General features: G+C 38.8%; 1 protein-coding gene across 3 annotated transcripts in view; it reads right to left on the minus strand.

Annotated features, from left to right (window-relative positions):
- The window catches only part of LOC109083860 (T-cell immunomodulatory protein-like), a 124,555-nt gene that overhangs the window by 32,143 nt on the left and 74,460 nt on the right, over nt 1–17,952 (minus strand). For 2 of the 3 annotated variants that reach the window (XM_042760583.1, XM_042760585.1), the window contains 2 exons: nt 5,563–5,719; nt 3,014–3,122 (listed from right to left, as the gene is read on the minus strand). In XM_042760583.1, coding sequence (XP_042616517.1) covers nt 3,014–3,122; nt 5,563–5,719 — 266 coding nt within the window. The remainder of the gene's footprint in view (nt 1–3,013; nt 3,123–5,562; nt 5,720–17,952) is intronic. The other variant, XM_042760584.1, reaches the window with a different exon arrangement.

Consider the following 17,952-nt stretch of genomic DNA (forward strand, 5'->3'; position numbering starts at 1 on the left):
TAAAAGGGCTGGAGATACTGGGATGTAAATGCAGAACAAGTGGAAAAAAAAACACTAAGACTTCAACATATTAGCTTCAGATTTATGTGAAAACACACATGGACTTGAGGACTTGGCATCGAATGGAACTAAATTGTTTATTTATTCCTCTGAGGATGGAATAACTAAGGGCTTCCCAGGCAATATGTAAACTGCTGGGTACTGAGAGAGGGACTAGTAATTGCATTAGGACATGGCTTACATACCCACAATTCCTCTAGAGGACAGTAAATGAGGAAAGCTGATGCAGGTATAATGCACCGATCTAAGTCACCTGCCTCACTTTAGCGGCTGGTGGGTAAGGTGGATCTCAGGAGCGTTTCTAGTCATCAAACAATTGTCCCCATATTTTGATACTCTTTTTTGATAGTGTTATGGCTAGAAATTGTCTTTACCTGCAGTACAAAGTCATTCACAAGCTGCATGCACAAAACAAAACTCTTTCATTGGTGACAAACTTATAAGACATTTGAACAATTCCTACAATATATTGTAGGTAAATATCCACCTCCTCCAGTGCTCTTTTTATTTTCTGTTTTATGAAGTATTCAGTTGTGTTGTGAGAGACTGCGTGAGTTTCCTGTCCAAATGAATCAAACAAAATCGTGAACAATTTCAGACCTTTTCGCAGACCTGTTTGATCAATTACATCAATAGTGATTCGTTTATGAATCTGCTCATCACAATCAATACTAGTATTGATTCTATAAAGCTCATAAAAAATAAAATAAAAATAAAAACACATAACATGATTGCTTAAATATTACGAGGGTCATTAAGGCTTTTCACACTTGAAATATCAAGTTCTAAACCCTGGACAAACTGAATCCTGTGTTATCTTGCTTTACGTTTCACGATGTTCATAATTTACCTGGTGTTAATAATGAATCCGGGGTATTCATAGGCTAATGTTTCACACTGTTAAGACCCTGAGTAGACGTTCTCATTTGCGGTGTCACTGATTGGACGAATGCAGCACTCGACCTGTTTACATAATGACCAAGTTTTTCCTGAATGGAGTTTTCGGTGGACTATAGAGGTAAAAATAAAATGGTCTTCACTCCACAAATGCGGTGCTAAGTCTACTCCAAAGCAGGGTTTCATAACCCCAGATAAGAAGCAGTGCAATCCCCACATTCAAACTGCAAGTGTGAAATGTACCTTAATCTGGGGTTAAAAGTGGGGTTTAGAATGGTGATAACCCTGGATTACAAACGCTGTGAAAAGCCCTAATGATTCCCAGGTTGTAATACAGTAATCTCCACCATCAGGTAAAGATTTGTCAGTTATATTTTATTGGCTCATGTCCAGTTAAAAGGATTTAGCAACGCCACTGGTGGGTCTGCCGTTTGAATCCTCATTGATACAGAGAAAAACTTCTATATTTTGGGCTGCAGAATGGCAGTAACTAACACATCTTTCAGTTTGATGGGTCATTTGCAGCCGACTAAAGGAAAAAACCCTTCTCAGAGCAGTGCAGCGCACATACACATATGGGCAATGACCATTTCTGTTTTGATTCATGTGAAATTCAAACTCTAACCTATTGATTTGTAATACAGCTCCATTTATATTGCTTGAACATAGGTGCTTAATGCACTGAAGCATCTGTGGTCTGTCGTAGAGGTGCCGGGATATAAACAGCTAATATATTTATCAGGGAAAGTCTCCATTTACAGTTGCATCTCAATCAGACAGCAAATTACCTCCCAAATTGGCATGTTATTCCTTCTTTAACCACAATATTAAAAAAAGAAACATTTTGTAGTTGAAAAAACAAAGTTGAAATATATATATATATATATATATTTTTTATAATTGTTTTTTTTGATAAAGTAATCCTTATATTTAGTAAGACAAATCTATTGTAACAATGTAAAAGTCTTTACTATTTTGATGTTTTTTTTTTTTTTTTTTCAATTTTTCAATTCAACAAAGAATCCTGGAAAGAAAAATTGTTAGGCAGCACAACTGTTTTCAACATTGATGATAATAAGAAATGTTTCTTGAGCAGCAAATAAGGATATTATTATGATTTCTGATCATGTGACACTGAAGACTGGAGTAATGGCTGCTGAAAACACAGCTTTGCATCACAGGAATAAATGACATTTGAAAATATCAAAAAAGTTATTTTAAATTGTTATACTCTTATTTTACAATATTATTGTTTTTACTGTATTTTAATCAAATAAATGCAGCCTTGATGAGCATAAGCAACTTCTGTCAAAAACATGAAAAAAATCTTACTGATCTAAATTTATGACCAGTAGTGTCACTGCCATTTTACAGACAGTCAGTCATAAATTACACACCATATCTGTGTGGAATGGACTAGTGAAGACAGACCGACTGAAGAGGAATGCAGGAGCAGGAAGTCATGAGTCTGCCATTATTCACAGGAAAATGGTATAAACTACAGACTCATAAAAGCAACTTTATTATGGAGGAGAGTCTATTTGTATAAAACATAACATTTATACTGCATATAAACATCAATTCAACCTCTCTCACGCACACACAAGTGGCTATTTGATTTGAAAGGGGCACAAGCATCCTGGGAGCACTCTGTCACTGCAGTAAACTACCCAGAGTGCCAGTCTCCCCTCAGAGCCAGACATTCTAGCTTACAGCAGTCTCAATAAACACCAGATCTACAGGAAAGAGAGAAACAGAGCGTGCTAATAAGCGCGAGGAGGGGAGATTTAAAAGACTCTGGGTCAGTCTCATCCCTGTTTTAATCTGACACTGATAGAATGATCCTCACATGCTGTTACACTGAGGAAGCTAATCTGTGCGCTTGAGTTAGAGGAGATTTCGCCTTTAATTAAAACACAGCAGGCAGGATTAAATGGCATCATGGCTGCTTTTCTAGTGGATGCATTTGGCTCTGAAAATGTCAGCTCTTCAAATGTTAGCACCTGGAAACTCTACTGCTACTACGGCAGCCACACTGGACAAATCTCATACTCACCGATCACTTTAACGAAATACGCGTCGGCCTCAAAGTTGTTCTTCAAAGCGTGGATGACGAGCTCTTTCTTTCCTTCCACCTTGCTGAGCACGATCATATCTAATATACCCTGCAAATGAGAAATCAGAAACAATGTATCTAGCCCATTGAATCTCTCCCGTCTGATGAGCACTCATACCCTTAATGGACTCCAGCAAGCTATTACGTTTCTTATCAGCCCCTCTCTGCAGTCTATCCGGCTCGCTCTTAAGAATACTGTTGCGCGGGGGCTCCTGTACAGATAGCATCCTAATACTTTGCTAATGATGACTAGCTTGAATGCTAACAGAATGAGACATGCGCGTGCTGTTTGTTTAATGAGCTTTAGCTCCATTAGTTATGTAAGCATGAGGGAATTTGAGGTAATTGGCTATATTGCGATTACGACGGGGAGAAGGCTGCGATACAGATGGAGAGAAGGGTCGAGGGAGGGAAAGAGTAAATCTTGGTGGAAAAGGAACAGGAGAGACATTTGCAGAAGTGAGACACATTTGACTTCTTTAGGTGAGCACTAAGAAGCACACAAACCAATACAGACCCTCATACATGCAAACATGCATGACTCATACTTTGCTCACAATCATGCAAGATTGTTTCAGCAGACAAGCGTGAGAAAGACATAAAGAGGGTCAAAGATAGTAACAAAAAAATAAGTAATAGAATCAGTCCTTTCAATGCACTGTCTGTAACCTTTCAGCAAAAGCAGCTTCAACATGGATGAGCACACACACTTTAATGCTCACTGATTCAGTATGGAGGAATCTCCACTTACAGCATGTCCACTAAAGAAAGAAATCATTTTTCTTTTTTTTTTAATATAACTTTCTATTCATCAATAGAACAAACAAAAAGAACAAATCAGCATATCAGAATGATTTCTGAAGGTTCATGTGACACTGAAGACTGGAGTAATGGTTGCTGAAAATTCAGCTTTGCATCGCAGGAATAAATGACATTTTAAAATATAATAAAATAGAAAACAGTTGTTTTTAAATGTAATAATATTTCACATTATTACTGTTTTTACTGTATTTTGAACAGAAAAAATGCAACATTGGTGAGCATAAGAGACTTCTGCCAATAGCATAAAATCTTATCCACTCTAAACTTTTGAAAGATAGTGTATATTTAAATTGTTAAGTTCTTGCACATCGTGGTGACATTGGTTTTCCAATTGTATTAATTAAAATATCTGAATGCTTTATGGTTATAAGAATTGTGTGTGGGAAAATGTCATGAATACAATGTCACAAGGCACATTTTCTATATGCAATTGTGTCTTTTGATTTTGGGTAAAATGCAACCCGAACATTTCGGTGAGATTAACCCATACTGTATACAGATACTAGGCATTAGACAAGAGCCAGACACATTCATGTGTGAGCCTTGTGTAGAATGAACAGTCCAAATCAATGCGTCTGATCAAAGGACACAAACCTTGAGCACAAGTGAGATAAACACAGCTCAATGGAGAAGAAATAGAGCTGCCCACAGGGAAGCTCCACTTAAAATTCTAAAAGCAGAAAGTGCCTCAAACCACAAGTACACCCTTAATACTGATCAACCGAAACAGTGCAGTGAATTACAAAAGACAAACAGAATGGAAAATAAAACAGAAGGAAGAAAGCCTTAGTCACCAAAAGTAAATCCTTAAGGCCTATTTACAGCCATTCTGAAATTTGTAGGAAAATGTTTTTGCTAAAATAAGAATGTTAAATGTAACAAGACATCCATTTGAACCCCCTGACACTTCACCTAAAAATTCTGAACATGACATTCCATTTTTTTTCAATTGTTTGAATGTCAAAACATATCAATAAATCACAGACCAATAAAATATTAAATAAAATAAGTGTTTTGGTCATGTGCCTCGAACAAGCATTACTAGACGTTGTGCGCTTATCAATGTTATTTTACTATTATTTTCATGCTAATATTAGATTAGCTTTTATTTTTACATTTTAAGATTTTCATTTAAAAAATTTAAAATGTGTCATTGTTATGTGTTTGTCAGTTTCATTTTTGTAATAATTCTACTTAGCGTAAATTTATTTTTATTTCAGTTTAAGTTTTAGTCATTTTAGTCATTCAGCTTCAACTTATTTTTTATTAGCTAGTCGCCAAGACAACATTTCTAATTTTCTAGTTTACAAATTTCATATAATATTTATATTTTATTTTAGCAACACTAACAGGTATTCACATCAGACTCCGTTCAAACAGCTCTTCAGACTACAGAGACTGCCATATCATTGGATGGCAGGGTGTGAAGCATCAGAGACCGGGGTTTGTGGGAAATGTAGATTGTGTCGTTCTCTACTCTCAATTTTAAAAGAAGAGAGACCACTGGGACAACATTACAGTCAAAGTAAATCAGATAATGACTAAAGCTTGGTATAATGTGGGTCACAGAGACATCAACGAGATGAAGAAAGAGTGATTGTGGAGAGAGAAAGGAAGCAGCGCTTTCATTAACGCATCAAAAGCAAGGGGAAAAGGCCAACACTTACGTCCTCATAGATGTCAAAAAATGTGGCCACAATAGCCATGGGGATGGCACTTAGGTCTGACTGTTCCCAGTGCACAAGGAACATGCGGCCCGCCTGCCGACAGCTCTCGCTATTACACGCCACATTCTCCAACAGGAACGCCTGCTGCTGTGTGCTGCTGAGACAAAAAGAAAGAGGAAAATGACCGTTAATGTGAGAAACACAATGCTAAAAAATTGTGCAAAGACACTGTGTCATGTTAAATGTAACCCTTGCTAATTAAGTCTGCAAGCAGATAGCGAACCACTGAACTTTGACCAATTAAAGAGCATGTCTGAGTCTGAACACTTCTTCAATGACAATATTACTTGCATACATGCACACCGTAGAGAACAGTCCAGGAGCACAGGGCTTGATGAACCAGTGGGACTGGAAAAATGCACTGAATAAGACAATTAAGCAAAACCTATTCCTCCCCATAATTCAGTGCTGAGTGTGGGGGAGGTGGCTCTGTGAGGAAGCAGTTAATTATGAAATGAGATGCTTTTCTGCATTGCACAACAACCCATCTGCCAGCCCCCTGCTTTATTCAGGACTCTTGTTTTATACCTTTATTTACCATGTGACACTTTTCAGAACTATGCCAATTTCGACCTGGGCGTGTGTGAGGCTAAAAATAGAAACTGCATGAAGGTTTTTCTTCTCTGTCTTCCTTCTGTTGTTTCTCCTTGCTTTGAGAAGAAGGAAATGCAGATGGGACGCGCACAAAACATACATCTGAAGCATTTGAATTAAAAACAAAATATAGCCACAAGCAGCAATCATCAGGGTCCAGGGTGAACGGTTAGCGATCTTACTGAAATGAATCTCATGATACGTTCATCTTGAATCTTTACAGAAAGATAGGGTTTAATGAAACAAGTTACATCAACACAGTTGTCAGAAAGGGCAAATGATTTTCAAAAGAAATCACTGGCCCTTACCGTTTATATGAGAAGTCAGAAATAGCCCTCTAAACGTGTTAACTGTCATAAGCTATGTGATCACAATATATGTGGTGTAAGTGTGGACTTCTATTCAACATTCTATATTTAGACAAACTGCACGCCACAAGATGTCAATTTCAAATGAATGTGAAGATATTTGCAGCTCAAAATTTTATCTGAAGCATTTATCGCAAACCTTTTTTTTTAAATATAATTTATTTATACAGTTATGTATAATAATGCTTGCAGTATAAGTTTTTGTTTTATTATTCATACCACTATATTAAATAAGTGTTTTATAAAAATGTTATATGTTATCTTGAAAACTACATATCTTGATAATTGTCTCTTTATTTTAAAATGATAGCAATATATTTAATCAAGTCTGGCAACTTGAAAATATTTAATTAAGAGTCTATAAAATGTAAATAAAATTTAATGATCTACATTTCACAGATTTCACTGCACACTAATATAAATCTATACTGTCAGTACAACATACTTATACAAATGAACTAAACCTATGCATTTATTTACATTCAAAGAGATGGCAACTAATAGAAAAAGATTAATATATATTCTGTGCCCCTCTAGTATGATTCTGGTTCCCTCTAGTGGACAGCATTATTATATCGTCATCTTTCAGTTGAAATGGCTGTTAGTTTAGAATTTGCATCATAAATTCATTACAAAGTAAATTTACCTTTGGTGCTTGGATCCTTGGATAACAAAATAGCAATATCCAGGGCACCAAGACACGGTCTATTACACACTAAACACACTGTAATTTGCTAGAGTAGGTCTACTATATAAAGCCTACATAAAGAGTTTATGTAGGCTACTTAGAATATGTATATATACAGGTGCTGGTCATATAATTAGAATATCATCAAAAAGTTAATTTATTTCACTAATTCCATTCAAAAAGTGAAACGTGTATATCATATTTATTCATTACACACAGACTGATATATTTCAAATGTTTATTTCTTTTAATTTTGATGTTTATAACTGACAACTAAGGAAAATCCCAAATTCAGTATCTCAGAAAATTAGAACATTGTGAAAAGGTTCAATATTGAAGACACCTGGTGTCACTATAATCAGTTAATTAACTCAAAACACCTGCAAAGGCCTTTAAATGGTCTCTCAGTCTAGTTCTGTAGGCTACACAATCATGGGGAAGACTGCTGAATTGACAGTTGTCCAAAAGACGACCATTGACACCTTGCACAAGGAGGGCAGGACACAAAAGGTCATTGTAAAAGAGTCTGGCTGTTCACAGAGCTCTGTGTCCAAGCACATTAACAGAGAGGCGAAGGGAAGGAAAAGATTTGATAGAAAAAAGTGTACAAGCAATACGGATAACTGCACCCTGGAGAGTATTGTGAAACAAAACCCATTCAAAAATGTGGGGGTGATTCACAAAGAGTGGACTGCAGCTGGAGTCAGTGCTTCAAGAACCACTACACAAAGATATATGCAAGACATGGGTTTCAGCTGTCGCATTCCTTGTGTCAAGCCACTCTTGAACAACAGACAGCGTCAGAAGCGTCTAAAGACAAAAAGGACTGGACTGCTACTGAGTAGTCCAAAGTTATGTGCTCTGATGAAAGTAAATTTTGCATTTCCTTTGGATATCAGGGTCCCAGAGTCTGGAGGAAGAGAGAAGAGGCACACAATCCACATTTCTTGAGGTCCAGTGTAAAGTTTCCACAGTCAGTGATGGTTTTCGGTGCCATGTCTTCTGCTGGTGTTGTTCCACTGTGTTTTCTGAGGTCCAAGGTCAACACAGCTGTATACCAGGAAGTTTTAGAGCACTTCATGCTTCCTGCTGCTGACCAACTTTATGGAGATGCAGATTTCATTTTCCAACAGGGCTTGGCCCCAGCACACAGTGCCAAAGCTTCCAGTACCTGGTTTAAGGACCATGGTATCCCTGTTCTTAATTGGCCAGCAAACTCGCCTGACCTTAACCCCATAGAAAATCTATGGGGTATTGGGAAGAGGAAGATGTGATATGCCAGACCCAACAATGCAGAAGAGCTGAAGGGCACTATCAGAGCAACCTGGGCTCTCATTACACCTGAGCAGTGCCACAGACTGATCGACTCCATGCCACGCCGCACTGCTGCAGTAATTCAGGCAAAAGGAGCCCCAACTAAGTATTGAGTGCTGTACATGCTCATACTTTTCATTTTTATACTTTTTAGTTGGCCAAGATTTCTAAAAATCATTTCTTAGTATTTTCTGAGATACTGAATTTGGGATTTTCCTTAGTAGATTTTATAATCATAAAAATGAAAAGAAATAAACATTTGAAATATATCAGTCTGTGTGTAATGAATGAATATAATATACAAGTTTCACTTTTTGAATGAAATTAATGAAATAAATCAACTTTTTGATGATATTCTAATTATATGACCAGCACCTGTATGACAGGTTAAGTGCATCAAGTATTTAACAGCAGTAGTAATGTCTGTAGGTGTAACGGTAGGCCAGAACATCAAGCAACCATATATTTAACATTTTAAGAAAAGACCTTGTCAATTAGCCAAGCCAACATAAAGTTTTTTCTTAAAAAAATGTCAGTCTAGTTAAGATTAGATTTCATACTCAACTCCGCTTTTATTTTCAGTGATCAGGATCATTTTATTTTGTTAGATGTCAAATACATCCATGATGAAGTGGAGTGGGTACACAATGCAAGTCAAAATATACGATGAGTAACGTTGTTGAAAAACATTTTTGGTTCAGCTACATAAATATTGATCTACATAAACAAATATTCCAGCTTCAAAAGAAGTTGAGCTCTACCAACTGCAGCATACTGCTGATCACCACAGATAATTATTGATTGTGCTTACAGTAAAATTTATATCAGTACACTACTATTCAAAAGTTTGGGGTTGGTAGGTTTTTAAAAAAATGTTTTTCAAAGAAGTCTCTTAGGCCCCATTTACACTGCATGGTTCAAGTGAGCCAATTCTGATTTTTTCCTCTCATGTGGCACAGATCGGATATGACCGGTTAACGTGTAAGCAGGAAAAAAACGCATGGATTCCGATTTTCTCAGATCGGATTCAGGCCTCATTCATATGTGGTAATAAATCGGATATGAATCAGATACGTGCATTTGCGTGTGTCATGTAAGCAGACAAATCAGATATTCCCCAGTAAATGCGAGTCGTACGTCATTGAAAAAGTGACGTCAACTCAGGTGGACACCACCAACTGAGATCACATGACTTATTATAGGCGCGATGGAGGACGAAGGATACGCACAGTGGAGCAATGCGGAGTTTTCATGTCCTTTAAGTCTTTGGGGCGAAGAGACAGTGCAGGCAAAAATGCAGGGTTGTTACAGAAATAAATCCGTGTTTGAAGACATTTCACGAGATATGGGGAGGCACGGTTTAAGCGCTTTTTTCTCCGCCGTATGAGACCAATGTTTTGTTGATTTTTTTTTTGTTGACTTTTCAAAATATTGTGGAAAGCAAAACACTGTATAATTTTATTTGCATCTGCATCCATTGTATTTCATGCTGTTTTACTTCCTTTTCCGGGTCAGAACGTCTACATTTGGTAGTTTCAGCAGAGTATAGTGTAAAAATCAGAGTATAATGTAAAATCGGACACGGGTCACTTTTAAAAGATGATGTAAGCAAGTCGTCAAAAAAAAAGGATACAGTCAGAAAATCGGATTTGGGTATCAAGACCTGCAGTGTAAATGCAGCCTTATGCTCACCAAGGCAGATTTAATTAATTATGCGATTTTTTTATATTTTAAAATGCTATTTCTGTGATGCAAAGCTGCATTTTCAGCAGTCATTATTCCATTCTTTAGTGTCATGTGAAATCATTCTAATATGCTGATTTGGTTCGTTTTAAGAAACATCTCTTATTATCAGTGTTGAAAATGGTTGTGCTGCTCAATATTTTTGTGGAAACCGTAAGACATTTTTTTTTTCAGGGTTCTATGATGAAATAATAATCTCTTATTACATTAGAAGTGTCGTTAATGTTACTTTTCAACAATGCAATGTGTCATTGCAGGACAAACATATAAATTGCTTTAATAAAAAGAAAAAAGACAAAAAAGTAAACTTCTGAATGATAGTATCTCTCTTTCTCACTCTCTACAATGTATATATGTGTAAAGGATTAACTGACACCACACTTACTGCAGCACTGAGAACAGCAGCTTTACCTTCACAGGTTTAACCGGCTGCCGCACACAGAAGGAACATTTTTGTCCATGTATTTGGCTGTGAAACTGTCATGACTGCCAATTTAAAAACTAGTAGCTGAAACACATCAGTGCTTTTGGACAGCAACTGTACTCAAAGCACACAGACAGTTGTGTGTGTGAACCAGAGTGGTATTTTAGGTGTGTGTGTGAGAGTACATACAGTATTTGTCATCATGAGTGTGTACGTCTGGTTACTGGGCAGGCAGGGCCCCCTTCCTGTCCTATCGCTCTCTCACTGGAGCACAGTCGTGACCAGTGGCTCGCTGTGCCAACTGCACACCCATGAGCACACACACGCTCCTCACTTAATTGGGAGCTTTGGACTCAACACCATGGCAAACCCAGCAGGGAAGAGCATGCCAGAGGCAAGCCCACAGGCTGACCTCTCCCTCCAACTCTGTCAACCTCCCTTTGTTTTTCTCTCTTTCTACGGCAAAAGAGGGATTTGACTGTGCCGTTTCCTGACCACTGTGCAGGCATCAAAATGTGAGTTTTTGAGGACGTCAGTTATCCATAGCACAACCAGGGTATGAGAAGGAGAAAGACAGGCGTGTTGAGAGGGACAGCAGGCAGGCAGCAGGTCTGGGGATTCTCTGAGGGGTAAGATGACAGAAGCAGAGAGATCTCGTCCCCCCAGGCATCTCTTCAATACTGGTCCACCCACTCTTCCCGAGGCTTCTTTCTCTCTCTCTGTTGCCGTATGTCTTGGTCTACTTCTTTTTCAATTTGCTCTCAAGGGCAAAAACAAAGCAGTCTGAAGGGTGGATGGCATTTCAATCATTCGCTACCTCTGCTCTCTCACTGGAAACAGTATGATTCTGAATAAGGAAGAAAAAGGAAGAAAGTACTGTACATAGGAGGCTAAGAAAATAATCCTGAAACAGGGTTGTGTGTTATTCAGAATTTAATTTATACTGAGGTAGCAAACAGGATGCAGAATAACAATTACAACAACAATTTAAGGAAATTAGTCAATGCCTTGAAAGGACACAAAATGATCGACAGAACAATAGATAGAGCAGATGGATAGCTAATAGATGGACAGAACAACAGATTGATAGAACTATAGACTGTCACTGGGGTATATTTGTAGCAACAGCTAAAAATACATTGTATGGGTCAAAATTAATGATTTTTCTTTTATGCCAAAAATCATTAGGATATTAAGTAAATATCATGTTCCATGAAGATATTTTGTGAATTTCCTACCGTAAATATATCAAAACTTAATTTTTGATTAGAAATATGCATTGATGAACTTTATTTGGACAACTTTAAAAAGGGGCATATGATGTTGCTAAAAAAAATTATGTATTTGGTGTAATGAAATGGGTTTATGTGGTTTAAGTTTCAAAAAACACATTATTTTCAACATACTGTACATTATTGTTTCTCCTCTATGCCCCGCCTTTCTGAAATGCGTAGTTTTTTACAAAGCACATCGGTCTGAAAAGCGAGGTGTGCTCTGATTGGCCAGTTATCCAGTGCATTGTGATTGGCTGATAGATAATAATTACGCCAAGACAAAAAGATTAAAACCCATTATAAATGAGGCATATGTTGCATCCAGTGGGGACATAATTACGGATTACCAGCAGTTCTCAATTCCAATACTTGAGCCCCCGAGCTCTGCACATTTTGTTTATCTAAGTTTGTGGATGACACGACTGTGGTGGGTCTCATTAGCGACAGAGATGATGCAAACTACAGGAGCGAGGTGAGCCGCCTGGCCGGGTGGTGCAGTGACAACAGTCTCTCTCTGAACGTGGAGAAGACGAAGGAGATTGTTGTTGACTTCAGGAGAGTGCACACTCAGCATGCTCCTCTGACCATCAATGGTGCGACTGTGGAGAGAGTGAGCAGCACCAAGTTCCTGGGTGTGCACATCACAGAGGACCTCTCCTGGACCGACAACACCGCAGCACTGGCCAAGAAAGCACAACAGCGTCTCTACTTCCTCCGCAAACTGAGAAGTGCTAGAGCCCTGGCCCCCTTCTACAGAGGCACCATCTGAGCATCCTGACTAGCTGCATCACTGAGTGGTATGGCACCTGCAACGCGTTCCTCCCAGAAGTCTCTTCAACGCATAGTGAGAGCAGCTGAGAAGATCATTGGTGTCTCTCTCCCCTCCCTCCAGGACATTTACGGAACCCGTCTCACTCGCAAAGCCCTCTGCATTGCAGGTGATCCCACACACCCGTCACACAGCTGCCATCAGGGAGGAGACTTCAGAGTCTCCAGGCCAGGACCAGCAGACTGAAGGACAGATTCATTCATCAGGCTGTCAGGAAGCTGAACTCGCTCCCGAACTTGCACCCACTTCCCTCTTCTGCCCCAGGCACCACTGAACTATGACCCCCCCCAGGTCCCACATCCCCAGGTCCTTCCACTCCCCCCTCCCACTAACATACGATAACATGCACCAGTTACTTTGTGCAGCATTGGTCTGCTCACTACCTCAGTCAGCATAGAACTGACTGCATTCTACTACCTCTTCAGTCAGTTAAATAAAAGAACTGCTCTCTGAGCCCTTTGTCACTTTAATCAGACTGAATAAGTTTTTTGTTTTTTTGCACTACAATCTTTTTATCTGCACTGTTTATTCACCTCACTGGTTTGCACTCTATCTGCCATGTGCCTTGCGCTGCTTTATTTAACTTCATTTTTATTATTTTTTTTTTACATGCCCTTATTTGTATAGTGTATTTTAGATTTTATCTGTATCTATCTGTATTTTTAGGCTCTACTGTTAGTGTTATCTGTATGTGTGATTTGTGTTGGTTTAACGCAATTTCAATTCTCTGTATGTATGTACTGTACATGTGGAAGAATTGACAATACAGGTGCTGGTCATATAATTAGAATATCATCAAAAATTTGATTTATTTCACTAATTCCATTCAAAAAGTGAAACTTGTATATTATATTCATTCATTACACACAGACTGATATATTTCAAATGTTTATTTCTTTTAATTTTGATGATTATAACTGACAACTAAGGAAAATCCCAAATTCAGTATCTCAGAAAATTAGAATATTGTGAAAAGGTTCAATATTGAAGACACCTGGTGCCACACTCTAATCAGCTAATTAACTCAAAACACCTGCAAAGGCCTTTACATTGTCTCTCAGTCTAGTTCTGTAGGCTACACAATCATGGTGAAGACTGCTGACTTGACAGTTGTCCAAAAGACAACCATTGACACCTTGCACAAGGAGGGCAAGACACAAAATGTCATTGCAAAAGAGGCTGGCTGTTCACAGAGCTCTGTGTCCAAGAACATTAATAGAGAGGCGAAGGGAAGGAAAAGACGTGGTAGAAAAAAAAGTGTACAAGCAATAGGGATAACCGTACCCTGGAGAGGATTGTGAAACAAAACCCATTCAAAAATGTGGGGGAGATTCACAAAGAGTGGACTGCAGCTGGAGTCAGTGCTTCAAGAACCACTACGCACAGACGTATGCAAGACATGGGTTTCATGTCTTGCTTGTGTCAAGCAACTCTTGAACAACAGACAGCGTCAGAAGTGTCTTGCCTGGGCTAAAGACAAAAAGGACTGGTCCAAAGTTATGTTCTCTGATCAAAGTAAATTTTGCATTTCCTTTGGAAATCAGGGTCCCAGAGTCTGGAGGAAGAGAGGAGAGGCACACAATCCACGTTGCTTGAGGTCCAGTGTAAGGTTTCCACAGTCAGTGATGGTTTGGGGTGCCATGTCATCTGCTGGTGTTGGTCCACTGTGTTGTCTGAGGTCCAAGGTCAACGCAGCTGTAAACCAGGAAGTTTTAGAGCACTTCATGCTTCCTGCTGCTAACCAACTTTATGGAGATGCAGATTTCATTTTCCAACAGGACTTGGCACCTCCACACAGTGCCTGGTTTAAGGACCATGGTATCCCTGTACTTAATTGGCCAGCTAACTCGCCTGACGTTATCCCCTTAGAAAATCTATGGGGTATTGTGAAGAGGAAGATGCGATATGCCAGACCCAAGAATGCAGAAGAGCTGAAGGCCACTATCAGAGCAACCTGGGCTCTCAAAACACCTGAGCAGTGCCACAGACTGATCGACTCCATGCCACGCTGCATTTCTGCAGTAATTCAGGCAAAAGGAGCCCCAACTAAGTATTGAGTGCTGTACATGCTCATACTTTTCATGTTCATACTTTTCAGTTGGCCAAGATATCTAAGAAATCCTTTCTTTGTATTGGTCTTGGTAATATTCTAATTTTCTGAGATACTGAAATTGGGATTTTCCTTAGTTGTCAGTTCTAATCATCATAATTAAAAAAAATAAACATTTGAAATATCAGTCTGTGTGTAATGAATGAATATAATATACAAGTTTCACTTTTTGAATCGAATTAGTAAAAATAAATAAACTTTTTTTTCTAATTATATGACCAGCACCTGTAAAGCAGACTTGACTTGACTTGACTTGACTTGTCTCTCTGTTAACACACCTGATTCAGATAATCAGCTCGTTAGAAGTGAGCTCTGTGTATGAACTCTGTTCTGATTGGCATGGTCCCTACACAGTGAGCAGGGGAAATCTGTTGAAGTTTACCTCACTTCAGAACATTCATTCACGGATTTGCGCTGCGCAAAGTCTTCACACACGGACAAGTGTGACATCATATACCTCTTTAAATAAATACAATTTTAATTCACGTCTCGCACACTTCAATGCACTTTGAATGGAACATAAACGTTTGCTTTGAACTGGAATCATGGCGGAATATCCTGTGATGTTCACTACGCAGGGCACTTACGTTCGAATAAAACAAACGTCTGAAGTGAAAAGAAATATACAAAATGTACAAAGCGGGGGGCAGGAGGACTGGAATTAAGAACCGCTGACAAATACTTTTTAGGCATTGCGCTGCATCGCACCGCGTAGACATAAAACCATGTCTGCATTTGTGATCAGAGAAATGACAAACAACAAGCGCTACTTTACACTGCGCAATACAGTCTATGACAAAACTCACGTTTGAATCATCAGTGGCAAATCCTTTACATAGCCTATGTAAACGTACTTACAGACTGTGGGTCAGAACAGCCAGCATTGTAGTCTACTCTCCCAGGATCAGGAAACAGTCCTCCATAAAATGCACTGCACACATCTGAATATTTGATTTCTAGTTGTGTCCTCTTTTGGAAGGCCAAACAAAGTAGTTTCCCTTTCACAAGGAAACACAAAGCGTCTCCACAACATGGCGCCAGCGGCAACAGCCAGAATAAAAGTTATGCCTTCTTTATTTGCTTGAACGTTTGGGTGGTGTTATGCACATCTTCCCACATCGTGACGTAGACGTGGGGGTGCGTTAGAACGAGCCATTTTAGGTAAGCGTGGTTGACTCTTAACTTTTATAAAGAATATCTCTTTGGGTTTGAGACTTTAGTCTTTGCAACTTTACAGATCTTCTTTATGCACCAAGAGCTTATAACACTCCAAAGAGAAAGGAAAAGTTATCGCATCATATGACCCCTTTAAGGTGATTTTCTTAATATTTAGATTTTTTTGCACCCTCAGATTCCAGATTTTCAAATAGCTGTATCTCTGCCAAATATTGTCATATACTAACAAACTATACATCAATGGGAAGCTTATTTATCCAGCTTTCAGAGATTTCGAAAAATTGACCCTTATGACTGGTTTTGTGGTCCAGGGTCACATATGATAGATAGAACGATAGATAAAATGATAGATAGATAAAACGATAAATAGAACGATAGATAAAACGATAGATAGACAGATAGAACAATAGATAGATATAGAATGACAGATAGAACGATAGATAGATATAGAATGACAGATAGAACGACAGACAGAACGATAGAATGAAAGATAGACGGACGGACGGACGGACGGAAGGACGGACAGACAGACAGACAGACAGATAGATAGAGGGATTGCAACTGCACAATCCTGCAGTTTTCATCGAAAGAGCTACATTGTAAGGAAAGAAGGGTTAATGGCATTCAATAGTTTGAGTGAAAGAAAGAACAACAGCAGAACTGACATGCTAATGCTTCAGTGCATTGCTAGGCTAATCAGCTCCGACAACAACCATGCTTACTACAAGCTCTCCATGGACTCCAAGTGCTTCATGTAGACTGCATTAACGAACGAGAACATCATTACCAGAGAATGGGAAGTGGATCAGTTTAGATAAGTATGTTGTTTAATGCAGAAAGCTACATAACCGTAAAGACTTTGATTGAGCACGTCTTTCCCAATCGGCTAATGTAGATTTTTTTGAGACCTTTCAAATTAATCCCTCCTATCTGAAGTGAAGGAAGTAAATCTTTGCTTAAACATTTGACAGGCCTTTAAATTTTAATCGCCTGCTGCATTTCCAGATGTCATTTCATCTTGAAAGTAAATGGGAATACAGTCCACCACGATGGATCTGATGCTCTGAAAGGAGTGTGAAATATTGACACTTATTCACTTTTATCTTCCATCTTCATGAAATGAAGACGTCTTTCTACTCTTGGTGGAACTGCAACTAATCTTGACTGACAACGAAAGAAGTATTTCAAAACACATGCTCATGAGATGGACGGCCATTGCCTAGCAACAGAGCCCTGTGCTGCTGCAGCAGCTATAGTTTTGAGCTTGAGCCCTAGCTCAGCCAGTCCAAATAATTCAATGTACAAATAATTCAGCATTGAGATATATGGTAAATAATGAGGCCACTGCCGATGTGAGAAAAAAATTCAGGTCTCATTTACTTGCAGGTGTGAGATGCACTTGCTATAAACAATGAGCCATCTTTCCGCAGTAAACACACACCCATTTACCTCAAACTGCGAAGCATAATAGCAAATGCAATCACGTCCCAATGCATGTGTCCAGGTCTTCCCCCGTACTCCTTATGGGAGTCTTCTGTCTCGTCCCTCATAAAACTCAAGCACTTCTATAAAGAGGTAATCCTGACATCATGAAGTGTTCAATTGATGGCATTCAATTATACATGCATTAGCTCAGCTTAATGGATCTCTCTGATTTCGCTCCTCTCTTCTCACACAGCTTTAATGCTTCCGGAGACCAATGGTTGATCACACCATCCTTTTCTCCTTCTCTGGCCCCCTCTAAGAATTGTAAAGGTATACTTCTCCCCAGCAGGTGGTTTTGAAAAGTAATACTGCTCATTGAGCTGTG

Source organism: Cyprinus carpio, chromosome A7 (genome assembly GCF_018340385.1).
Source record: "Cyprinus carpio isolate SPL01 chromosome A7, ASM1834038v1, whole genome shotgun sequence".
Lineage (NCBI taxonomy): Eukaryota > Metazoa > Chordata > Actinopteri > Cypriniformes > Cyprinidae > Cyprinus > Cyprinus carpio.